The sequence below is a fragment of the Cottoperca gobio genome, chromosome 14 (assembly GCF_900634415.1).
Source record: "Cottoperca gobio chromosome 14, fCotGob3.1, whole genome shotgun sequence".
Lineage (NCBI taxonomy): Eukaryota > Metazoa > Chordata > Actinopteri > Perciformes > Bovichtidae > Cottoperca > Cottoperca gobio.
Window position 1 is genome coordinate 11,144,205 of NC_041368.1, and position 27,839 is coordinate 11,172,043.

A 27,839-nucleotide genomic window follows, 5' to 3' on the forward strand; every position below is an offset into this window, starting at 1 on the left:
CATACGCAGCAAGTGAACTGAGATTCTTTCTTCTTCTTTTTTAATCAGAAAACATGGACATCTATGTGGAAATGGCATTGACCTTGGTCACTCCAATTTGATGCTGACCACTAAAGTATACATGTAATGGGCAAAGTCAGGAAAAAAGAACATTGGCAGACCAAAAGGACTGGTAACAACACGAAAGCACAACATAAATGCAATAGAAATGTGTGGGCCATGATTATCAACAGTTTTTCTACACTCACTCAAGTCCTTGGTCAAACCACACACATGTTAAGCCACACTCTGGCTACACTTATGGAACTGAAAAGACTTTGCCTCCCTGTTCAGTTTCTCTCTTCCCCTCTCTAAAATGTCCTTTTAACTCAGCCTCTTTGCAGAAGGGGAGCTCATTTCAATCTCAAAGCTGACATCTGTGGAAGCAATGCAAGCTCTAAATGAGTGGATTTAATCCTGTGCAACAACGCTAGTGCACAGGAAGTATTCACACGAGAGAAGCAGGGTGAGAGAGGGAGCAAGCGAAACAAGAAGACGGAGAAGGGGAGTGAAAACGCAACAAAAAAAAAAAAGGAGAGAAAAGGACTTTGTGACCTCTGCTCATATCTTTCCATCAGCAGCAGGGCAACTGTCAGCTCATCCAGGAGCAAAGAGGACATAAGAGGAAAGGGGCAGAACTAGAAGCTTCACCAGACAGAAGTTAGACATGTTTATTCATGCAGGGAAACAGCTGAGGTATTGGAGAGGGCTTCAAAGCAGAGGATGGCTTCACATCCTGCATGGCCTTCTCCTCTGGCTAGGTTTTCTGCATTTGGCCTTTGAGTAAGGGGCTGATCAATCCCCCAGCATGCTGCCCAGCTCTGGACCCCCCTCCCATTACCAAGAGGCTGCTCTTTGAACAAATCCTGCCAGGGGTCACTCTCCCAGCGCTTCATCATCTTAAAAGGTCAGACACAACAAATGGCACGGAAGACATTTCTGTCCCCGTCCATAAACCCAGCGCTTTCCACAGCTGCAAAGTGGGCTACCATTGTCAGAGTTGACTGGACAACTGGTCAATTTCATCCAAATGCTGCATACATTTTATAGGCTGGTGTTTAAATAATCTCTGGGTCTCGTATCATAGCCCAGGGTGCAGTCTGCACAACCAAATGAAGGCCAAAGAAATATAAAACTACTTGTGCTAATGCCTGTAGCATTGTTTACATTCAACAAGTGTTATTTCTATTACAACATAGTTTGTTTTCTGAAATATTGACCAGACTCACTAATTAATTTCAAGTGAACTGGCATAGCGGGGGTTTCAGCCACTTCCTGTTGTAGTGGAAATTGAAGGACATTAAATCTCTTAATGTCATTATTTATGCAAAAGGAAAAAAACAATCCACGTCAGGCATCATCACATAGTATCTTTATTAATATGCCAAGCAGAGAAGACAGCATGCCGTTTACAATCACTTCTAGTATTTCTTCTTTGCAAATTCTAAAAATGGAGAAAGAAAAAACAGAAAGAGGAAAATGTAATTAATGCGACTGACTACCAGTAGTGGTCAGGACGGACGAAGCACAAGTAACTGGATATCACTGATATAAGACAGAATTTTACTTTCAAGGACTCACATATATAAAACTCACTTGAAGAAATGTTTTAAGAAAAACACTTCTCAAAACCAAATACATGCAAGAAGAATGCATGCTCCAGGGAAAGAGATAACATCACGAGACTCCTCATCTGGATTTGCACCTGCACCTTTTCAGTGAAGACTGTTTGCTTTCAATTACTTGCTTTTCAATTTGATTAAATGATTGTGCACACCTGATCTCTGCCACTCAGAGCAGCGATCAGGTGTGCACAGAGCCATTTACATACTTAAGCCATGAAGTTGTTCCTTTGAAAAACAAGATGTGCCTTGAATGTGATAAACAAAAACCTGTAATCTGATAAAATTAACTCTTGTGATATTCCAAATAAGTGACAAGTGACTGACATACAATACTGTATTCTTGTAAATATATATACTCTTATTAGGAGATAGTGGTTTACAGTTACAGTATTTGAGTACATATTGTCTTATATGGTGGAAATGGTTCATTTAGAAACATTAGTACGTATTGTTTGCAATACTGTAGGTTGTGGCATGCATGTTGGCTGAAGCTAACTCTATACACTTAAATAATAAAAAAGTAAGTTCTCTCCTCTTACCTGTCAGGGACATGTCATTCAATCACAGTGTACTGTATATACGCCTGCACTGAGAGGAGGGCTAATCAGCCAAAGTAATTGAACACACCTGTGTGCTGCACACTCACACAGGTGTGTTCACTTATTCTGGCTGATTAGACCTGATAAGGCTGAAAATATGTGGAGCTATGCAGGAAATTATGTGAGGTCACAAACTACTTGTACTAATAAGGAAACCTACAGTAAACCTGTATGTTGCAGTAAAACTAGCATGATGGTTAATGAGATGTCAATCATGGTCTGGTCTACAGGTCTAATAAAGTAGAAATGACAAAGTGCAGGGGAGTGCTCGTTTTCACAGCATACATTTTGACCTGAACAAGAAAAGCACAGGTGTAGAAAGTAACATTAACGATGGCGGTCGGTCGGTCTCAACCCATGAAAGTAATTGGAATGCAGCCATTATTAATGTTGTTAATTGCACCTGGGGTTTGCCTGCTGGGACATGTCAAACATGTCTGCTGTGAAAAAGATCCATCAAGGTTATGATACCAACACCCTAATGGACAAATTAGCCAGCAGGTGGTTGCTAAGAAAATAGAAAAACAAATATTTTGACAAGGTAAAGACCATTGGATAGTTGAAAATAACAGCCCTAAGTGTTGATGTATATGTAGCTAAATATCAGACTAGTTACACTAACATGAAAAATGAAAACATGGCAGGATTTTTCAACCTAATTAAAATCACAAGGACATCGAATACGGTTTTCCGTTGATGGGTTTTTAAATAATTTATTATGCGTTTCATTGGGCAGTGTGCACGCTTCGTTCAAGTTACACAACGCTTCCTCTTGCATCATATTGTTTTTAGTCTCCGGCAGTCTGTGACAGCTTGTATAGTCATTTGCAAAACAAATGTATACAATTTCAACTCAACGTTATTTATAAAGCACATTTCATATAAACATGCAGCCCAAAGTACTTCACATAGAAGAAACCGAAGTAAACAATGATGAATACGATTTTGCAAGACTAAAAATGACAACAAAAAAACAATAAAATGTTAAAAATATATAAATAAAAGTCAATATCATTAAAAAAAAAATAAACACCAGGGATAAAAAAATACAAATATTAAAGCTTGAAAACTAAAGGTATAACTTTAGTCTAAATTAAAAGCCAGATCAAAAAGATAGTTCTTAATTTCCTTTTAAAAAACAAAGAGGGCTTGTCATCCTAATATCCAGAGGAAGAGGCATTTCAACAGTGTGTTCAGTGGTTTGTTAACCTGGAACCGGTTCTAGGTTATGGAACCCAAAACTATGTGCAATCAAACACATAGCAGCGAGACACCATAATACCTCTCTTGCTGATGCAAGAAAGAAGATGAAGTACAACTGATGAAAATATTGCTACTTCATTGCTATAAAGATCCACCATGCGTGCTTGTAAAATACCATAAAATCCTCTGTTTCATCAGCTGCCAAGGATGAAAATCTATTGGCAGAGTGCTGCATGAGCTTTGACAAGTTTGGCCATCTAGAAGAGATGTGTGGTGATTATCTGGATAGGGCTACTCTGTCTGTCTGTCTGGCTGCCCCAATAAAGCCATGATGCCAGAATATTCGCCTCTGGCTCCCAGGTCTGAAATGGCCTCTAAAAATGTCTTTTGTAACTTCTGCTGCACAGTTGAGACATTAGACAACTTCGAGCACACAGTCCATAAATTATTTAAACCATCCTTGTAAAGAAGCAGCCTGGGTATCCACATTTTCAAGTAAGATGGAAACTACAATAATCTTGGTGGGGATGGCGGTGGCATGTGTTTGTGTTTCTCAAGTGTCTGTGGGAGTGTGTGCCTGTGAAATGGGCATGCACACAAGTGAACGAGACATATCAAGATATGTAATATGACATAATGTCTCCCCTGCTCGAACCCCCAGCTGCTCGCCCACATGCCACAGATCCTGCACCATGTCTAAACAGATGCTCTATCAATAATGCTTGCTTCAGTGCCACACACCTCCCTGGTGGCCAAATTGGGAAGAGGAGTGTGGATGCTAGAGAGGGAGAGAGGAAGAGGGGGAGGGAATGAGTGAACGAGTCAGTGTTTGGAGGGAGGACAAGAGGGAAGGAGAATGGGCAAAACCCCAGAAGCTAGAGTGACTACTGGGAGATGGATTGGCCACACCAGAAGAAGCCAAAAGACCAGTGAACCTGGGGATGAAGTGTTCTCAGTGTCCCATCTGCTCCAACGCTGGGCGGGAGAAAGAACATTCTACGTCACCTGGGCCTACTTGTTGAAGTCGTCTAATATTGTAAACCTGCCTTATTGTGCACTTAGATGAAAAGGAGAAACATAGGTAAATAGAAAGGCGGAGAACAAGAAAGAAAATGAGCTTTGCTGTAGGTCCTTTTATTCACTAATCCCGATATGTTGACTTATCCTTGAGTGGTATCAAGTGGAGAGGATTCAGACCTTTACAACTCTAGTGTTGGTGTCCATTACTCAAACTCACCCTAAAAATGTGGGTGTAGCTATCTGATAGATCAGTCTCTGTCTCTCTCTACATACACACACAAACAACTCCACACCAAATTTAAATTCCATTAGCATTGATTAATACAACTTTGCTTTTCACAGAGTATGTTGCATAGGGCTCTGGACACTTTGAGCTTTCACTGTACATGTGAGCACAGTACAAGCTGTTCAATGAGTTTACTTCATTCTGACCCCTGAAAAGTTAAGACGGCATGTGGTGGTCAGCCGTCTTGTGCAGCTGTTCAGTTTTCAGCAAGAAAACTGAACAGCTGGGTGCTTTGATATTGCTTTGATACATTTCCTTTTTTTTATATGGTGGGAAAAAGGAGACTGAAGCCTTAAAAGACTGCAATCAACTTTTCCTCAATAAACGGATTAATTCTTCACTTGCCAGTGAATACAAAAACAGGAAACCTAAGAAATGTAATTGTTTACCTCCCCAAACAACAAGCTGTGAATAACACAAGAATAGTATCGCAAAAGCAGATGGAATGGTAAACAATAATCTTTTTTTCCCCTTTCACTTGGAAAAAAATAACACAGAAAGAAGTCCTTTTGGGGCTGTATGGCTGGTGAAGACAAGGTCCTGAATGAATTCTTTAGGTAGGAACAACATTTTAACATACCCATCAGGCATCTCCACTCGTGTGTGTGTGTGTGTGTGTGTGTGTGTGTGTGTGTGTGTGTGTGTGTGTGTGTGTGTGTGTGTGTTTGCACACCATCAACAAAACCGTAACACATTAGGTGTACGTATTAGTTCTTGCATGAGCAACAAAACACACCAATGCTCCTTCTGCACCACCCGAGTTGTCATCATCCATCATAATCTAGCCCTGCCTTCCACTAGCTGTCAAAACTGCTCTGGACAATTCACTTAGACATTGTCAGCTGAACTGTAATATTTTAGCAGCCACTATAATGAGGACTGGCCTCCAGACTCATGGAAACAAACACATGGCTCCATGCTCACGCCTTGGTGGTTGTATCCATGACTTTGCCACAGTCATTCCAATTTTCCTGTTGCTGGAGGCAATACTACTCTCCTAGTATGGTCAGCATTTGCCAGCTGGGAACCCAACCTGTCAGCCCATGCAATATTGTTCTTTGTCTGAGCTCTAACATTATCTCTCCTGCTACCGTGTGAGCCTTCCCGAGGAAAGAATAATTCTATTGTGGTTATCTCTAGCTTTCATTAGACAGGGTATACATGTCGTCTAAGACACAAAGGTTACCACCAGACCCACAGTAATTAAGTCCGTTGCTTTGGGCAGCAACTGATGATTTACAGTAGGTTTAATTTTTGATTAATTGATTTATTTAAGACTTTGTTAAAAAAAAAGCCCATTAAGAGTTCTCAAAGCCATCTTTTATGTGTTGTAAAATGGATTGTTTTATCCAAACAGTAGTCCAGAACCCGAAACTATTCAATGATAAATAAAAAAAACAGGGAAAGGCAGAAAATCCTCACATTTGTGAAACTTGGACTAGACCTGCAATGATTAGTCGACTAACAGAATAATAGAAAATAATAATTGCCAACTATATTGATAATCGATTAATCGTTAAAGTAAGTAAAGTAAATGTGGAGATTTCTTGCTTTCCTCAGTTGTATATCATATTTAAGAGAGTATCTTTGGGTTTTGGACATTTAAAGACATCACCTTGGCTTTGAGAAACTGGGTTGGACATTTTTCACTATTTTCTGACATTTTACAGACCAAACAATTAATAGAGAAAACAGCCTGCAGATTAATGAATAATGAAAATAATCATAAATTGCAGCTCTAGGTTGGACCAGCATATGTCTGGAAGTTTTTGCTGACAAACAAACAAACCGAAAAACGATTAATCAATATCAAAAGGATTATTTATTTTCAGACAATTGACATATCAGCCTTAGGTTTGCATCGCTGTATTCATATCCATAAGTAGGTTCTTCCACAACTGCGTATGTGGGAGTGTTGGTGTGTGTGTGTGTGTGTGTGTGTGTGTTTGTCAGCGAGTCTGTGTGTCCTCACTAAGTGCCACATCAACAACATTAACTTGGAGGACAAAGGAGGGCACAGAAACACAGCGAGACGCACACGTCAAGAAAGTAACAGAAAATAGACGGAGTAGCAACAAACACTTTTTTAATTATCCTCTTGTCTAACCTGCCCTCCAATTACAAATAGGGATGTATAATAATCCATCTATTGATGCATGAAAGACAGGACAATAACACAGAAGCTGAACACGAGCAGGATAAGAAGTGGTTTGAAAAATGAGCTCAGAAGGGCTCAAACTGAGGTTAAGCCACCTAAAATAAATGGAATATCTTCTGTTCAAAAAAGATACACCATCATTTTTTAATACTAGGGTGTGTACTTGCATATTGGTACTATAAAATAGTTAAGAGGCAGCGTTTATCACCATCAGACAGATAAAATACATGATTACATTTATGATAGTGCAGTTAAATGATAAAGACACTGCAGTGTGTGCTGTATTCCTCTGAGAGATGGCCATAATGAATATGCTCTGGCTAATTTATGCTGGCTAATTTGTCTACATTTGGTAAAGATTGATTTTCTAAGCAAATACAAACTCAGCTCAACATTAAGTAAACAGCATGGAGGAGGTTTGCTTTTACATTACGCTGCTTTAAATTCAATGCTCTGGGACAGTTCTCTTTCCATATAGTGCGTCCTTTCAGGCACACTTAATGTGTATGGGATTAACAGGCTGCGCTGCAGACACCTGCCATTTGTCTTCCTCCTGCTCATGAGAGTGCTACTTTAACCTGAGTACCACATGATTTTGTGTTTTATTAGAAGTGGAACTATGAAAGATGCCCATATAAAACACAATGACAAAACTGTCACATACTAAAACTAATGGGGTGCGGTGGAAACAAAGGAAAGTAAATAGCCAATTTTGGTATTTTGGGCTATAGGCTGCTGAGTGTGTGCATACACACACACAGTTTTGGAAGTCTCTAACACAGGTGTTCAGGTGTCTTGGACAGTTTTCTTTTAACATGTCATGTTGCGTGTCCGTGCCAATCCTATTCCCTATACATACAACCCCCACGGCCGTGACAACAGCTTACAAAAAGGAAAAGTGCAGTATTAAAGCATCCTCTTACTGCTGAAAGTGAGTGATTGAGAGCTATAGCAACACGTAATATCCACTGGTCAGATAAGCTCCAGAGGCACCAAGGACAACTCTGGGCTGACTGCAGCAATGGATACATCCGAGTGCCTAAAGTCCTCCTGTCAAAATTCTTGGTTTGCAATGTTTATTTAGACAAGGATCCATGCCTGTGCATGTTCTTCCACCCTTATTAGTTTGTCTGCGGGCCTACCTGCTACATGTCCATGTGTCCACTTAAATCATCAATACAATCTCAATGACAGCCATTCTGGTTGGTGACAGCTATGGATGACCCCAGGACTGTGAATGTGTTGTGTTATGTTGGTTATGATGATTGTTTTATTGTGCTCACGACTACGGATTGGTGTCTACGCCAATACTGACCTTACTAACCTCTTAAAATATGGACGGCTCGTGGGAATTAGTCCCGGCTATGGTCCATGTACACTACTGCTATTTACTTATGCAACATATCTTTGGATAGCTAAGATTTTTGTGATTTGATTGATGCAAACCATTTCAAGATACATTCATAACAGCAGATACTATCAACGCCTCTGTCAGACCACCAACACCTACAACATTGAGGCAACTCACCTGCGAAGCCTCACAGTAATCCACCGATTGATAAACAAATACGGCCGTGTTACATTGTCAGAAATCTATGATCTCGGGATAAACATTGGCAAATTAACAGATGATCCGATCCTGAACAAAGTCCAAAACACATTAACACATCAATAAACACACACATACTGCTGTTCCATCCTTTCACATTAGCAGTGAGACTCCATGTACTCCAAATGGTCCAAGAACAGATTTCAATATACTTTGGGTTTTCCTTAGATAGGCATTTTAGGCTAATTTTACAGTAAGAGGTTAAGTTATTGGCCCCAACACGACTGATTTACATTAAATACAGTTTCTTTGTCAATGTCATCATAAAATGTGGGGTTCCCCCTATCAATTACAATTATTCATCCAGTCACGGCAGGCTGCCAACTCAGTTTTTATTACACAGCAATTCTTGGCTGCAACTCACGATACATAAAAATGCTTCCACGCAGTGAAGTATACAGTAGAAATGTGGGAGAAAGAGAGTGCTGGTATCTGATCTATGTTCGGTATTGGCAGATACCCAGCATTAGATTGGTGCATCTTTACTCACAACCCTGGATCTGGATCTACCCTCTTTAACTCAACATTGACAACTGTGTGTAGTCAAACGCAGCCTTAGACTGCAGTTACGATCCACCACAAAGACTAAGTGATTATACTTAATCATTGTCTCCTGACTGCCCAACTATTCCCTCCTTGTGTCAGTTGGTGTACGAGATCACACACACACACAGCCATCCACATGTGAATACAAACACATACAGTGAGGAGTAAATGTTTGGTGTAGAAGAAGACAGTGAAAAAGTTAGTGGTCCTTCTCCATCCCTGCAGGCAGTAAAGCAGGCTGCATGGCAGCTCTGTCTCCAAAGACAAGTTAATAAGATGGAGCAGTCCCCGGGGGCAACAGCCAGAGAGCATTATCACTTTGAAGGCAGCCAGAAAAACTGACACATACTAGGAAAGAACTCCCAAAAAGAAGCGATTAATTACCCCCTCTCACTAGCCACTGCTGCAGGAAAAGTTAATTTGACTATTTGGAAGGCTGGGATTGTTTCAAAATAAGGGATTTTCCCTCCCACTTGGTTCAACAAATCGTCAGTGCAACTCTATTTATACAAACTTCTTAATTTGCATTTTTGTCTCCCTACTATATCTCCCACACATGTATGACGAAGCAAGCCTCTCAAGACTGAAACCACAAGGAGGTGTGGGGTTAGCGTGGAACATATCACCACTTCTGAAAACATGTGGTGTGAAAAAGAAATCTTGCTGCATAAAAACCAAGGGAAGAGAAGTTCCTCTCCTGAGGGCCCACATTCAGCTGCTCCACTTAAACACAAGTATCTCCCTGCCATCTAAATGAGCCACACATGGCCTCGCTAAAGCAAATAAGAGCAAAACTGTCGCTGCACCGAAGAAACATTGATCATTACACAATTTGTTCCCTTTTATTACAGCCATTGTAATTAAAAAATAATTGAGTAGTGGGGTGGGCAGGTGCTCTCATCAACAATTTTTTTCACCAATTAGCACTACAATAATATTGCTCTGGATATTGCAGATGATATTATTAGCATTTTGATGGAACACAAGTGCCTGCATGCCTGCACGCCAGAGAACTGTTCTCAAGTGGAATCTTTTCACCGAGATCCACCGGGGAAGAGTCACTTCTGGTTGGACAAAAACAGGCTCAGTGACAGAGAGAAGGCCGTATGTGCACAAAGTGTTGAGTAGAGCCATGTTAAAGATTCAAAGAAAGACCACCAGCAGTGCATGCCAGGTTCAACTGACCACAAGCATTACATTATGGATCCACATCAAATGCCAGATACATTAAATTGGATTTTTACCCTAAAATCAGCTACTCAAGTCAACGCCAGAGACAGCGTGATGAAACTGTGGATTCAAACCTGCTCAACTGAACATAAATACATTTCTCCACACAAATCTGACAAATGTGTTTTAACATCAGGCGTAGGACCTGTGCGTTCTCATATTGCCGGCTCGTCTGTTGTCAGAGGCCTAACAAATTGGTTCTCCGACAACTTGGGAGCATGTGTGCAGCGTGTGATGGTTTACCCCGCACAGAAGAATCAGAATCAAATTTGAAGCATTGAATTTCTGTGATACATCTTACCAATTTCCTCTAAAGCATCCAAGCTTGATCTGAACGTCTCTCTGTGACAGGGATTATCTCACGAATACTAGAGGGGAAAGATAACTGACAATTGTTCTGGGTAAAAATGACTTTTTTATCTGTGCTTGCTGGCTATGCAAAGTGAGTGTCAATGCTAATTTGCTATCTTTACCAGTGGTATCTAAACTCTGCACATGTAAATATGAACGGACACTATAGAACTAGTTTTCAGGTGTTAGCAATTCTGTGAAATGATGAGTGTTATGTGAATGGGCCCAACTCTGGCAATCTTACTGTTCAACTAATGCGACCCAAGTTTACACATTTGTTACATAGATTCTACCTCAACAATGCAGTTTTTCATTAACATTAATCAACTACGGTAGATAAAAGGCTAAATAAATAAATAGATAATTTAAAGGATAGACAAAGACAAATGTTTTATACAAATGTGTCTTCTTTTGTGTCGTTATTAATTCCACGATTTGGCAACATTTACATCACCTCACCATCGTGCCAATATGCCATTTCACATTACACTGAATTACCTGTGTGTAGGAGGTAGAAGAAAAGAGAGAGAAAAAGGAGAGAAATGGAGCGGGGGAGTGTCAGAGACAAAGACAGAGAGACAGACATAGAGAGTGAGACTGAGACAGAGAGATCAGAGAGCTGGGGACAGGAGAACAGCGTACGATAAATGAATTCCCAAGAGAAAAGGGAGGGACATGGAGAAATTACAGAACAAAAGGAGAAGACAGAAATGACATTTCTTAAGGGACTGCTGTGTGGCATTTGTGGGAAGAAAAATGAAATGTGAGGACCAGAGAGAGATGGAAGGCGGGAGAGGGCATGGGGAGAATGGAATGAGTAAGAGCGAGAAACAAAAGAGAAAGTGTGTGAGAGGTAAGACTAATTTATGAGAAATGAGGCAGGAGTCTGTGAGGCTGGCTGCTGCTGTCTGATGGATTGGGGCGGGGGTGGAGGTGGGACTGGGTGTTGCAGGTTGGTGGACAGAGAAGAAACATGTTATACGAATCCTTTGATGCGGCATTTCAAAATAAATAAAAAGTAAACTCTCGAGAAATGGGACATGAAAATGTACAAAAAACATCACTTCTCTTTGGAGGAGAAATCCCTGGCAGGTAGGTAGAGCAGACAGAGGCAAAGGTGAGAAAGAGACTGGGTAGGAAACAAAGAGCGAGAGGCGCACGAGGGAATGAGCAAAAGAAAAAAAGATTGTGTGAAGTGACAGAAAGGCGAGGAAGAGTTAAGAGAGGAAAAGATGACGAAGATAAAGTGAGATGAGAGACAGCTGCCTTTGATGCAACTGCTCTTCAACTGTGGCAGTTTGGAAAAAGAGTTGCGCATGTGTGAATGTGTGTGTGTGTGTGTGTGTGTGTTTGTGCACATTCATGCACGTGTGCAACCCTCTGAGTGTATGCAAGTATCTGTTATAATGAAGTTCACATAAGCGTGAAAGGCGGGATTGATGATAAGGCAGCTGCTCATTTGTAGTGCGTAAGGAGTTGGTTCCCACATGCTCCAAGTACACAAACACAGAGAGACACAATCGCTCACACACAGGCAGGCGAGGAAAGCTGCCTCTGGAGGTATCGAGAAACACTCGGGGCCTACAAAAAAACATTCAAGGCTCTCCTCTAGACAGAATCCCCTCCCAAAGCTGGCTGACAGAGGAGCGCAGTGAACCTCCTCTTTCAAACAGCGCACAATCTTTATTCGTCTTACAGCATGCTCGTACTGTATCAAAGCCAGGACACACGCTGCTGTGTGAAGTGCCATCAACGTACACGTACGACGCACACCTTCTCCTCCTCACGCGCGCTTGAGTTCTCTTTATGTCTCTCTTTTCCATCTTTTCTCGCACACACAACTTTGGGAGAACAGAGCGGGGAGCAGAGAGGGGCTGGCAGCAGCGATGAAAGACGGTGATGAAGGTGTGGCGGTAAAACACACTGTAGACGCCATCTATCTACTGATGGAGAGAACACATCACACAGACACGCTTGTCTTTTAAGTTCAGTCTGTCTCAGCACGAGCCCAATAAAGATCAGGCCCAAAAGCGAGCATTTACACGACTACGGGGTTCACACATGAATGAACGCAGACAAACAAACACGTAGCATCGCTTTATCTCCAATTACACTGCCAATTCCTTGGAGGCAAAAACTCAAACAAAAGGCATAATAATCATGTCGTCATCCCACATGAATTCCTTTGTAACCTCATGAACTATTGATGGGCTGACATGTCAAGGGTCTCTAGAGAAAGCTGGAGTAGCCAGAAAAAGAAGCCTAATGATGTGAGATGTCATCCCTGACCCCTTTATGTTTCACAAATTTAGATTCATTGCAGATCATGATGCATTACGCCTGTGCGTTTTAGGGTTCCCCACCTTTTTAAACATTAACTTCAAGGACTTTTCAGGGACTTTCAAGGTCCAATTCCCTCAAATTCAAGGACGCAAAAAGGCATGGTTTGAGAGACGGATCTAGATCATGGCGTGAACATCTATGGATTTGCAGAAGGCTCTTCATAGGGCCACATGGATGTCCGGCGGATCTTAAACAAGCCAGTCTTTGTAAATGTGAGCCATGATTTATGGAATTTCATTTTCCGGACATAGCTGAAGGTTCACTTAACGTTACCTTTCTCGCTTGCTTGCCGCTGTTTAACCTGCTTCGTTGGACTTCAAACACCGATGCACGCATGCGACCGCCACACTTTATCAAGGCAGGTGGCGCGTGAAACAATGATGCAACTGCAGGAGATGGCAGAATGTACCTCACAAACTAACGTTAACCTCGTCTATTAATGTCCATTTTCAAAAACTTCCAAAGCATTGATTTTTCCCCCTCCAAATTCAGAAACCTTCAAGGATTTCAAGGACCCATGCTGTTTGTATAAATATGTGTGTAGCGGCCAATGTTGTATGAAGAGGGTGACTGGCTGAGGGCTTGTTCTCTGTGGGACTCTACAGCAGGGCACGCCACAGAATACAGGGAATGGGGCCCTAGGCAGCAACCCATTTTACACACATGCTCACAGACGCACATACGCAAACACACGCACTTCCCTGCATAAACTAAAACACACAGCACACCTACACAGAAGCGCACAGTTAAACACAGAAAGACCGACTTGGAACCTGTCAAGTGCGAACAAACTGATGACAAGACGGCGACAGATGGATTCACTGAGGAGAGACGAGCTACGCATTCAACTCAATTAGCAACGTGCTGCTGCATGACGCCGATGGGATATGGAATCTTACCATGACTGGCAACCTGTCAATCGAGCAACAGAGCCGCAAAACAAGCATCATGCAAGACGCAATGAATTAAATTTAATAAACCAATAAAATAATTAATTTATGAATAAATGCTATAAACCCGTGGAGTGGCAGCTCTGCATCAAAAAACAGGGCATAATGTGACCAGGGAGCCTAAATATCCCCAGGCGCACACACACAAAGAAGAAACTGGCAGCGGGGAAAGAAGTGGAGGAGGAGGAGGAGGAGGAGCAGGAGGAGAGACAAGAGAGGAGAGAGAAGAGAAAGAACAATGGCTGTTCCCCTCTTTCTCTCTTGCTCACTCTCTCTTCACAAGCTCTGTTCATACATTATCCTGCCATGGTACCTAATGAGCCAGGCATCTCCATCCTGACACTTACGCTTGGCTAGGCAACCTTTATTACAGTGTGGAGGCACACTCACACACAGACACACACACAGACACAGACACACACACACACACACACACACACAGAGACAGGCATAACTGACCATCACAGGGTCATCACAGCAGCTGTGTGATGGGGAGGCATAAAGACATTGTTGTGATGTAAGGGAGCTATTCAAATGCAACTTTATTTTCTGTCGGACATAATCGTCATATAATGGTTTAAGTGTGTTTGTGTGCCAGTTTCAGACATGTCAAGTTCCTAGCTCTTACAGATCCATGAAGCAGCCTGAAGGCTTCTGGGGAATATGGGGACAGACACCATGTGTCCCTTCTGAGTCGTTGCTTATTACCGATGCTTCATTGTTCATGACGCCAGACAAAATTGCTGTTTTTGCTTTTTTTTGTTTACGGACTTGAAATAATCTATCTTGTCTGGCAACATACCAGTCAGTGCCAGGATGTACCCTGCAGTGCTGTGATTGTTTTTGGCTGCTTCTGTTTTTTAAAAGCTTCACTTCAAAAAGAGCCTCCCACAACTGTTCAAGTGTTAAACCAGCAGGGGTGTGGGAGGCCAATCAGCTGCAAGTACAGTAGGAGCTGCGAAAGTTGGTCAAATAAACATCAAACGTCACGGCAGCATGCCAGTATACAGCGGAGGCGGCAGAATTGCTTTGACGACGGCTATGTTGGGAAAAACACTTAGAATGGCATAAGACACTCAGTTTGACCCTCAAAGCATAAAGAACATTGTTCTTTTCCACTTTATCCTAAGATTAGAAGCCTGGACTTGAGGTGATGTAATCTAATTCAACTTGCAATCTTTCTGTGAGAAGTGATTGCTGCGGCTCAGCAGCCGATTGTGATTTACAGCCGTGTGGGTTGGTGTATTTCTGACTGCACTTAGGAGGGACGGTAAAAACACTAACTTCAAAGCATTTGAGCTGAGGCTCCATAGTTTTATGTTGTCTTCTTTTTTTGGAATTTGATAGCTTTTATCATTTTAAAATTCAAAGACATACCGCTCAACACAACAGTCCCAACTGTGTTTTCATAAATAGGAGCAAGAGAAATAATTGTGATTTTTCTTAAAAGTAAAACACCAATGACTTGTTTTAAAAGTAATCTATGAATGTAAATTAATCTCAAATACTACCCACTGTTACACAATACTGATATATTATGACATGTCAGATTTCTGTATATTCCATGTTGTAAAGCTGTTGTTAACCTTAACCTTAAGCTTAAGGTTAAGCTTTTATTGCAGCCATTGCTTTTTCTGTGACATATTCACTTTTCACCTGAACAAAAGGAAGCACATTTCTCTTATTTTTAAATCTGATAAGTCATTTACAACAACAATTTGCATCAGAAACACTTTTACATATCTACAAAATCAGTAGAAATCATTTTTGAAAATGGTTTACTCTTCAAAGGAGGACAACTGTGCGGCGCGTCTGTCGGCGTGGAGGCTATCAAAAACATGTCCATGCGATCAGCGTGGTTTAAAAATCTTACAAAGACAAAAAGCGACGTATTTCACTAACACTGCAAAGCAGACACTTAGATAATTCCCTCATGTGCTGCGCTCAGCTGTAAGACGCCTCGGTAGGCACCAATCAGGCTGTAAAAATACAGAGGACAATGCAGGGGGAAGCTTCCCCTGTCTGTCTCTGGAACAGTCTCATGCACATTAGATGAAAAAACTATATTCTTGCAGATATAAGAACCTATTTCAGTTTTTTTTTTTTATATCACGACTTTGACACTTTGTAATAGCTGCATATTATCCGGATTAAGGTGAGCTCGCCCGCGCAGAACGTGCTTTCAAACAAACTTGCGTCCTCACACAAGCGGTGCGTGTGCGTGTCTTATTGTGTGTGTGCGCATTTGTGTGTGAGTGGATGTAAACTCAGTATTCCAGGTCACGGTGGCTGCAATCTCACAGGAGGTTTAACCTTGGTAAATCCACTATTAGGTGTTCCGAGAATGATGATGTGAGCAGTAGATCCTCCCTGATGGTTTCACTTTCTAAGAGCATCCAGCAGGTCACAAATAGAGAAGCTGTGGTGGTATTACAAGGTCAAAGGTTGGCTTACTCTCAATATGATGACAATTCCAAGCTGGCATTTTCATTTCCTGAAGAGACTGATTCCCAATGGCAGCAGCTGAGGCCAAAGATGTTTGTTTATTTCTGGTCAAATAAGTTCTTCTCTGCTTTTAAGAATATATAGTGCAAATATGCAGTGTGGACTCCATGTGTGCATAACAAACTGGCTTCTCATTCCCATACTGTATACTCCATATCTAAGGAAAATTCCTATCAATATGCTTTCCAATGCACACACACACACAAATGAGACCATGCCTATCATACACAAATGTGCCTTTTTGCACATTTTTGTCCCTTTCATTTTGTCCTTCAAACGTCTTCAGAGGTGCTGCCGTGAAGCCAACCAGTGGGAGTACCTGATGTTTTTAATGGCACATGGTTTGTCTCCTGGTGGTGAGATAAACATAGGGAAGAGATTAAAACCCCAGGCTTTCTTCCACAATCTCCTGCCTTCATCCTCCTTCCCCATGCAGTGGCCATGCAGGGTCGGCACAGCATACTCTAATTCAAAACCAAACCCATCCGGTATGCACGCACACGCACACGCACACGCACACACACACACACACACACACACACACACACACACACAGAGGGGCAGATGTCAGCAGGGGGCAGGAGAAAACAGACAGGTGACAAGGAGCGGAGGATTCTCTGCCATTTAATCACCAACCTGTCAGGGACGTTTCGCCGGGTTCATCACAGAACTGTACACAGCTACGACTGTACTGCTGCTGTTGATTTTGAGGCGAGTCTGTAGGGTCACCGATGTCAGGATGTGGATCACAACAAACACTCTGAAGAGGAAGGAGCAGGGCCAGAGGCCAGGCTCCCTGCTACGCCTCCCTAGTGAGGCGCAAGTTTGCCACAGAGCCAGCTATAGTCTAGGAGCTGATGAGCTGCAGCAGTTATTAAGAGTGGCTAAACATATCATTTCCTTTGTCACTGTAATTAGGGGCCAAGGCGAGGGGCCCTCAGGTGGTGGAGGTGGACCCAGAGTGTATGATTAGCTCTGCCATTTAAATGACATTCACACTAATCGCTAATATCAGCTCTGTCAAGGTGAGAGAATACAGCAAGGAATATGCCCGCTCGTGTTGGAAGGCTAAAGCAATGCAAGGAATGTCGGATTCCACTTGATGTGGATGCTGTGTCAATCAGTTAAGTCAGGCACGGCGGCGGATTGTTTTAGTGTGCATCAGTGCTGCTGTACAGTAGTCACAGAGCTGCGATGTGTAAACACTGCAGCTCCTGTGGAACCAACAGGGATTCAGTTGTTTAAAAAAGGGATTGGCAGTTTGTGGGGAATTAATCAACAAAGAAGACCTGGCACTCGTTAAAGGCCCTGTCACACATATCCGTATGACAGAAACGTATGCCGGCGCATACGAAATATCGGCAATAGGTTGATATAAATTAAGGGTATGTTGTGATCGTTTGAAGGACAGCAGACGATACGCCGAACACGCCAGACATACGGCCCTGTCACACAGTTCCGTATAGCAGAAACATGCCGGCGTATATGAAAAGTAGCTCAAAATGTGTCAGAGTCCAAACACGTCCAACTTCTCCACAGCGGTGTTGAAACATTGATAGCGTATCACTTACTTATTTAAAACGTATCAGAGCTTCTGGCCAACGGAGCTGGAAAAGTGCCACCTGGTTCACGTCATGCTGATGCTGGAGAACGGCTAGACATGCTGAACGCTAGCTGTACTGTAGAAACACGTTTAATAAATGACTCCGTCGTCAGGCATCATCTTAATATAGGGTAGGAATAGGTTATCCACTCGTTATCAATACATTGGCTGTAGCATTCACCGTCAGCCGACGTAGCCTATATCTAAAGTATTCACGTACTGTAGTTACGTAGGTAAATATTCACGTACGTATTCCGTATTCACGTATGTCTAACGTAACGTAACGTCTGCATATCTTATGAAACACACGCCGGTTACGTCCAGTAATTTTGAACATGCTCAAAACATCAGCGTTCAACAACGCACCCCAGCGTAACTCAGTGAGCTCTTAACGAATGCTACTTATACCTTACCTTATATCTACGTACACCAGCGTGTTGCCCATATTTTGTATACGCCATATTTTTGTATATCTTATGCATTCGTTGGGTATTCGTCTGTTACATTTAGTATAAGTAAGTGATAGCGCTATCAATAGGTTAGACATGCGTATCTGTATATGTTCACTTTTCCGATACGATGAAAAGTTGGACGTATTTGGACAAATCTTCGTATGCGCCGGCATAAGTTTCTGTCATACGGATATGTGTGACAGGGCCTTAAAGTGCTGGTGTTCAAATCGTTTTTTTTGTTCTCTTGTAAAAACAGCTTCGAGAGCTATTAGGATGGGGAATTAAGGAATTGGTTCACTTTTTATTTATTCTGCTGGTGGAAATTCATCTCTGAAGTCGCTGCCATTTTTAAAACTCCAATGACCCTGCTCCCTCTCTTGCCTGAACAAAAGAAGGCATTATCAAACCTCACTCTCAGCAGTGCTAGATCCATTTGGTAAACAGCCTGTGTCCTACAGTAGTAATCAGAGGGTATTTTTGAGGGATTTGCAGGCTGGCCAGGAGGCATCCGCTGGAGTGATCTCTAATTGCTAGAAGCGGAGGCCTAGACTGCCTGGCGCTCTTTTGAAGCCATCGGCAGCAGCTTCCAGCCAGAGGAGCCAGCAGGGGAGGCTTCCCACTGAGGCACTCCTTCTTTATTTCCTTCTCTTTTTCTCCCTCACCATGCCTACATTCTACTTTTCTTGTTCTCAGTCCCCCTTCTTTCCATTCTCTTCTTTTCCTTTCCATTTCTTCTCTAACTGTACTTGTTTCTCCCACCCCCCCCCCCCCCCCACACTCCTCTCCTACTCAGTCAATGAGCCAGCAATCACTTTGCAGACAGACATCCTCTGCTCAGTCGGCCATGTTCAATCCCTAGCACCGGTGGCTGATGAGGCATTGTGGTGACGTCAAACACCGGGGCTTTTTCAGGGAGCAACAGTTAACCTGTGGAGGCGCAGCTCAGCTTCCTCAGGTTACAGGACTCTTTGTATAAAATAATGAATGTAATATGCCAAAGAGATGAAAGATAATGAGGCCAATTATTTTTTGCTTTGCACCCAGTGAGGCAGGAGAGGCGAATTTATGTCAAATAGTTGGTGTATAATGACACCTAATACCGCTCAAGCTTTTGTTGCATGAGCTTGTATATCCCAGGGCAAAATCTTTTGCTCTATACAGCATAGTTATGAAATTGTGACAAAGACACAAAACACCACAACCACTAAATAATCATATGATTGTGTTAGAAATTTGGATATTGCATATTCATAAGCTTGGGTGTCTTGTCCGCATTGCTTACAAAGATGGCTGTAAAATTCAAAGACACACGAATTGAAAACAAAAAGCTGCACGGTGCCTTCCATTCCACACACAGTCTCACAGAGACACAACCAGTTTCTGGTTGTTTGGAAGGCAACTCGCTCAGTGTGACATTTTATCCTCAGCGCCAATTCCACACTGGGAGCTGCACTTGCTAGCTTTGCTGCCAATCCAGGTAAAGAGATTACAGACACACACAATGCAGTCTTCTGTTTGTCTGCCAAGAAGAAAACCAGCCTTTTAAGCCCATAGAAAAAAAAGGCTATACACAAATTCACACAGCATTGGACCTGTCCTCGCACAAAAACCAAGAATCCCCTTCTTCTCCAGGAACATGGCTTCTAATATGGGCCTCGCTCATTTGGCTCCCTTATACAAAGCAGCTTTGTGATTAAAAACAATTCAGCCTCTACTTCTTTATCCCGGTCCCCAACACTGTTGCATATTACTAATACTTGCATCATTCAAATAAAGAAGGAATTTGGCTTACGATCAGTCACACAGTCATTATAAAGCCACACTAACGGGTGCTGTCTGGTTACAAACTATTGTAAAACAATATGAAAGAAAAGTTACACTAGGGTTTCATCATCTTTCTTAATGGTGTAATTAAAAAGGTAAAAAAGAATGCACGTGTCAGCCAGAATAGATATAGGTGCCACTTTCAAAATTTTTACTTGCAGTAATTAACTAAAAAACTTGCTGGAAACTAAATACTTGATGGAAACTGCAGGGATGACACTGATTTATAGCAGTAGAGATTTTTGCAGAGCATGATTCAAACAATCACTGACTGTGGCATGCAGTTTTGACCCAATTAATCAGCTACTTATAATCGTAAGAGTGTAATTTAGCTTTGGAATTGCAATGTACTAATTGGCATTGTATGTACTTATCTTTTTTGGATTTGCGTGGATTACGTGTGATGCAGAGAAGCTGCTTGTGAATAATCAAATCAGAGGGATTGTATATCTATACTGTACATTTCCCCTTGAAAAGGTCCTGCGTGGATTATGTGTGTGGAATTATGCTACAGAGAGATGTGTTGATGAAGAGAGTGGTAATGTGGTGTAGAAGGAGGGCTAATTATGGTGTGGCAGAGTAGCACTTAATGAAGGATGCGTGCGAGTAGCAAGACAAAGAATTCATCTATCATCTACTGTACCTTTAACTTACTAATTAAACCTCAATGCTTTGCCGGATAACGATAGTTGCCACTCTGCCATCGAGGCCTCCGTCCCCTCCTCTAAGAGATGCCATTAGTCTCACCTCAGCAACGCTCTCCTTGGTACTACCCATTGTGTTTGACAGTAAAATCACATTTCAGATCATAAATCAAATGTCAGCCCACAGGACGGGAGCAGGCAACAGATGACAGAATGATTTGGACTCAGCGATTCCAAAAGATTTTATTTCCCACCAGTGTAGCTCGTACTGTCAACCAGGGTGGCATGCAGAGTCATGTTGAGGGTAGGGGGGGATGATGACTGGTATGCATAGTCTGTGACTGCTGGGCTTTTGACCTTGTCTCAGGACACACACACACACACACACACACACACACACACACACACACACACACACACACACACACACACACACACACAATATTTACAACTTTGATTATTCCTTATGAAAAACGTTAGATTGTTTTGATTGGTGGACCCTTAAGAACTAAAGGAATATAAATAATTGAAGAAGAGACACACAAGTAGTCAACACTTTTCTTTCACCTCTCTTGTTTACCATACCGGTAAATCTCAATGAATTATACTTTGCTGCCCAATGGTTTCTGTAAAATGAACTGAACAGTTGGATTGTAGATAATCTAACCGGTCTAACGATGTGCAAGATGTCCATGTTGACAAACCTACCCTGTGTCTAATTGAGACCTGCGTTCATTTGTCTAAACGCGTAGCCACACCCGGCTACTACAAGGGATTCAGTATCTGATTGGGTCTTGAAGTTTTATGGTATACACATTCCTGATTTTCTCTTTTCTGTCACAAAATTGGTGTCAGGAGAGGAAGGGAAGGTGGAAGGGAGGCGGTGTGGCGGGGACACTGCAGTAGAACATGGAACAATAAGCGCCCTCTGGCATCAACCTCTGGACAGCCCAAGCTGCTCACCAAAGACACTGAACTCACCCACAATGAACTGCTGCAGTGGGAAGGGAGGCTTTAGAGAGTTCAATTTCCAACACAATTGGCCGTATTCTACTCCTTTAAATGCCAAGGAGATGGTGTGCGACGTGCGCCTTTGTGAGGAGCTTTGCTTACAGCGAGTGTCCTCTAGCAAGAGAGACAGAGAGAGAGAAAAATGGAGAGATGGCGAAGACAGGCAGGGCCGGGAGATGGTGTGGGGACAGAAATAGTGAGACTGTGTAAATGAAAAGGAGGAAAAGAATAAGAATGAATGACTGGGCGAGATAGAGAGTTAGAAAAAGTACAGAGCGAAACGAGAAGGGGAGAGAATGTCTCCTCTGGCTGTCGTTTGGCCAGCCTCGCAGGGACCGTCTGAAGGACAATGCTGCTACTAGTGGAGTGTGACGTTTGTCCTCTATCCAATTCACCACAGCCCCAAAGAAAACCCACTTACAATCAAGTGTCGATCATGCATCTCATACACAATGAACTCTTCCAAACAAAATACAATGCATTATCGTAATATACAATACAGCCTCTATGAAAAAAAAAAGAAGCTTAATGGGGAAAAAAGGCACTGCGATAAAATTCAAATGAGGTGATGTGGAAGTCATTGTGTGCCACAGCAGGACTAACTAAAGGAGATCACATTTAACTGCTGTGTATTTTATACCCAGTCCTTTCTTTTTTTGAAGGAATCATTTTACTTAGTACTGTAAGTATGTAGTCTCTTCTCTACAGCATATTTAATTTGCTTGTAGAACAAAAGTATTACTTCTTACCTCACACATCTCGAGTAAATATAAAGATGCTTACTGACTTCAAGGACATTTGCCTACTCTCTTCTTGTTTTGCCTCAGCAAAAATACCCACGAAGACCCCCCCCCCCCTTTTTTTTTTTACAAAATAATTTTAGGTATGACAAAATCAACACGAAAAAAAGAGGTGGGGGAATATTTTTTATGTATTATTTGTAATAATGTAATATTTCTATGCTTTGCAAAGCATAAGAGCCACTAAGTGAACTCTTATTTTCAGGACTTGCAATTACAGAATAGGCACCATGTTTTTTTTGGAAAATGGCATTGAGTAACATTTGGATTGTTAAATAAAGAATGTGTTATTTTCATCTATTGCAGTGCTGCAGGAAAATCCAGAATTATTTTTTCATAAATCAATCTCGATGATAAAAATGAACACAGGTGGGAAAATTGATTTGGACTGCCAGATGCCCATTACTGGATGTGTAGGCAGCGGTAAAACGGGCCCAGGCACTGGTTTTGCTGATAATATATTCAATGTCCTTTCCTCCGTGGTCACAGGGCAGCTGAGCCATTAATATTACACAATCACACCAATGGCTCTGATCAATTATTCAATCTTTCGTATGGCTCTGTCATATTCTATGCAATTCATCTGGAAGGCCAGTTTTTTTTAAGATGAAAGCAGAAAATATCCACCGTTACAACTTCCTTTTGGAACAAAATATCCAAATGCTAGTTAGAAGAAACAGCAACAGCGGAATGCCCCGCACCTGCCTCCTGCCTCACTGTCACACTCAATATAAATACGTCCACTGTCATCAGAAAAATTGCCAAGGAGGCTGTTTCTCCATCATTGTCTTCATTTGAAGGGCATTTTGCTGGCCAAAGGCAAACGCCTAACACACTCCCCGAGCGTGGCGCCCATCCCCTCTCAGTGCAGCAGACAGGAGAGGGAGAAATAAGAGAGGGAAAAAAACCTTCGTCTCAAAGCAGACCTCACACTGGGTTCTGTCACTACAGATCAAAATCCCCTCAAAGCCATAGATCACTTCCACTGCAGTTCACATGTTCCACACTTAGGAACTGTTTACCAGCCTCAAAGAGTTCATCCGCCCGGCTCACACACACACACAGTTTTGCACACAAAAAACAATACAGATCTCCATCGGAGCCAACTGCACTTAAACATTTATACGGGTTGGGAGGATTCTCTCTGCATACGGTTTATATCTAAATGGCAAAACAGCGCTCAGCCCCGTACACGGAGTCGGTGCCAGCTCTGCCTACAAGTGAGCTGACTGCTGTGACAAACAGAGGCCTGTCTGCTCCTTTTTCTTGTGGAAATACCTGTCAGAGCCTGTCGACTACTCGCGCACGCAATGATACAGACACACATACGCAGCCGGGGACAGTCTGTCACCTAAAAGTTCCTTTAACGTACCTATGTGAGGATTCATAGTCAATAACAGCCATCGCACACGGCTCCGGGATAAGTGACAGCCCTATATGTGCTTACCGGCGGTTAAGTCGGGCCTGTGAGCGTGGCTTAAACACACACCACTGCATTGTGGCGCAGGGAGGAAACCTGTCTTTGGAAAGTCCTCTGCATGAGAGAGAAACGTCCCCTCATCTTAGATAAGGGGCCGATGAGAGATAAGCGATAAAGTCAGTGCTTCTCCTGGGTCTTATCAGATGCTGTTATCGGACTGCACAGCACCCACCATCTCACAATCTTTACACCCTTTAAGCACCTCTCTGAAACACTCACACCGGCATCATCACAGACACACACACACGCTCAAACATTCTAAACACCGTACCAGCTTATTGATTACTTTGACACGCTCCCATTGTTGAGCAGATGGTACACCTAATATCATGTAAGATTGGAACTGTTCTGTGTTATCTCATGGGGAAAGGACATAAAATGACTATTTTCTCACCTTTCAGAAAGACAGCAAAAAAAATTGGGGGGGGGAAAGAGAGTTGTGCACTTACCTCTATGTCTGTTAGTAGTCTTATCGAACATAAGCATGGCGTCGTCGACCTGGAAGACATAAGAAAAGCACTGACATTAGCTTAATCTTTTCAGCAAGTACCTCACGTCACCTTCTCCCCATTGAATCGCAGCTCATTCTTCTCACTGTAATTATTCTTAGAATATATATTCTCGCTGCTTTACACTTATTTCTTTCTAAGCACCTCTCTCCTACATAATCACTCCGCGGTCACAGGATTATGTCAGGTTACCATTTCAGTTTCTGTCTGTAGCTCATCATTTTAATAGAAATTTAAGCAATCTCTGTGTTTCTTTACTCATTTGTCTGAATTATCTGTGGCAAACATGTGAGGGGAATAGTGGCAATGAGGACAAGCAGTGGAAAAAACACAGAAGTGTGTGGACAATATGTTTATTTTGATGAACACCTATGTCCGGTCTTGGGGGGGAGAGTGACAGATAGACACATTACAGTAAGCGAGCGTGAGACAAATGGGATCCGTCCCTCATCTCCCGGCCGCGGCGGCAGCAGCATCCACCATAATATCATCGCTCATCATGTCCAATAAAGCCACACACAGACAGCATTTATTTCCTTCACACGTCCCTGAAATACGGATCTCTAAACACACTCTGCTTTCTATAACTCTGAAGAAATGCTTAGAAAACTGAGTGAGGCATGCTCATTTAGCCTGTCATTTTGTCTGGGAGAGAAGAAAATAAAAACAAAAAAAAGAGGGGAAGACGGCGGCAGCAGCAGACAGAAACAAAGAGGGAACACTCTGCACCATTCACTCTGGTTATGGTCTCTAGGTAAGTGTAACGGTGTACCGAGGAGGCTTGATGCTGTGCAGGGGGAAAGATGTGCACACAAGCATGCGCCTGTGTTTTTTCACGGGAGGGTGACGAAGCTTCGGGAGGAGATGGGAAGAGACAAGAATAGGGGTCTCACTCAAGCCGAACTGTCTGATTGGATAAAGAGAAGTGCCTGGCAGCCAGGCAGACTAGCGCTGGCACACTGTTCCTACCACCCTCTTGCCACACATTTGGCACGCAAGTCATTGGCACAGCTTGCTGGGCCCTGTTACACACTGCACGGCTCACGGGCCACATGTGGCTCACGGGCACAAATATTCCAAAATGCCAAATATAGCTAACAACAGTCATATTGATTTTAAGTAACCTATGCTATACCTAGATTTAACGCATTTCAATGCATTATTATGTGGACGCAGAGTATTGTTGCTCCTTGCATGAGTGCACAGAACCCCGCACCTGAAGTGGGCGGGGAATCAGAGCTTACAGGTGGATGCCGGCATAGACGGGGCTCCTACAGCTCAAAGAAAGTTACATTTAAGACTTTTGGATTTTATTTTCTACCAGTGATACCAAAAAAAAACAATTGTATGTATTTTTTATTTTTTTTAATGCCAGCCACTCGAAATGAAGTTTAACACCAACTGTACAATAACCAAAGGAAGGAGGAAAAGCCAAATCAATTATTAATGATAGGGATACGTTTGCCAAAAATGCTTATTGTACCACATTTGGCGCCAGCTAGCAGAGAGTGCATCTGCTCTGAGCATCGGCCACAAACAAAATGTGAGTGTTGTTGGTTCATCCACGTGACGTTAATGCGAGAGTCTAGAGGCATTCGGTAAATTATTTAAAACATAGATTTTGAGATTTTAAGTCGCAATGTCAAAACAAAAACATAAAATCCTACTTCCCATGTCTTAGCATTGTTAGGTTTGTGTGAAAGATTGATTTAAGACATTTTAATAAAAATGAAGGCCTTATTTTTAGATTAATGAATGAAATACCTTCTAAGACTTTTTAGGGATCTGCAGGAACCCTGCATAGAGTTAGGGCTTATACAATCCTGAACTTAGTCGCAGCAGAAATGTTTGCAGCAGCACAGATCATCAAGAACAAACTCATCTGAATCTGAAGCATCACTTACTAAAAGCTCATACCAGAAAGGAAAAAGTACTCTCTAGGTGAAGCTTTACAGTAAAAATCTGAAGGGCGAATAGAAATGAATTGTTAATGAGTATAAATTCACTTGCGTTACAGCTGTGGGCGCTGCTGTACAACCAGTTTGACACAACACACAAACACAACGCATGAAGCAAAACTAATAAAGTTTGCTATGTCTCTGACAAATGTGCCATCTGATGGTTGGTTTGAAGTGAGAAGAAGCTTCTGGTTTGTTTGTTTATTTCTACAGTACAGTACAGTAATACTATTGTTACATTAACTGTAGAGTCAGATAATTACACTGTCCAGGAATTAAATGTGACAAAACTAACGATTCTTTTTCTTTGCAGGAATTCTGCTCCTAAAACCAGTTTATAATATCTCCACATCTGACAGCATGAAAGCTTCACATTTACAGAGCAGAAGATGGAACGACATGTTTACCATTTATGGTAAAAGGTTTAATTTGACAAGTGTGGCTGACAGCCTGTGATCATTTACATGGGAGACAGAAATGGATAGCATTTGACTTCTATCATCCAATGACGGTAATACTGAAACAGCCAGAAAGAGTCGAGATGGCATGCATCGCTAGAAGTGCATACAAAATGGCCAGCGGAGAATATTCTGCTTTTATTATAGACTCAAAGAAATGAAGGGTACTCTCTTGAAATACAACTGTTGTGACAGAAATTGATTAGCAAACCATTTTGTGAAGTCTACTCTGTGATTTGGTGGCGAGATGAAACTCATCAAAATGTAAAATCGTACCCACAGGCACCTGCAAAAATGATGGACACAACATAACACTGTTTATGACTTGTGTTAGGTAGCTAACCATAATCACTTCATTTGTTGTTGCTATCAAGGCAAACAAGTGAGACCACGAAATCCACAAATCTGAGAGGCTTGAATTATATATAAAAAAGGTATCATCAAACATCAACCGCCACGAGCCCTTCATGGAACATGACATTCACATATCTGCACTGTGATATTGATAGCATTGCTACTGTAAAGCCATTTACTGCCTGAGAGCAGAAAGACTTTGTAAAATGAAGTGAGGTCTATTAAAGGAAGTGTATTATATAGATGTGTGAACTGTGTTGTTGTGACATTATTAGAGGAGGA

At 42.1% G+C, this 27,839-nt stretch overlaps 1 protein-coding gene across 13 annotated transcripts in view; it reads right to left on the reverse strand.

The window, feature by feature from the left end:
• Positions 1-27,839, reverse strand: part of msi2b (musashi RNA-binding protein 2b) — a 259,405-nt gene that overhangs the window by 88,789 nt on the left and 142,777 nt on the right. For all 13 annotated transcript variants that reach the window (XM_029447406.1, XM_029447404.1, XM_029447400.1 and 10 more), the window contains exon 7: positions 24,728-24,776. In XM_029447406.1, the coding sequence (XP_029303266.1) occupies positions 24,728-24,776 (49 nt within the window). The remainder of the gene's footprint in view (positions 1-24,727; positions 24,777-27,839) is intronic.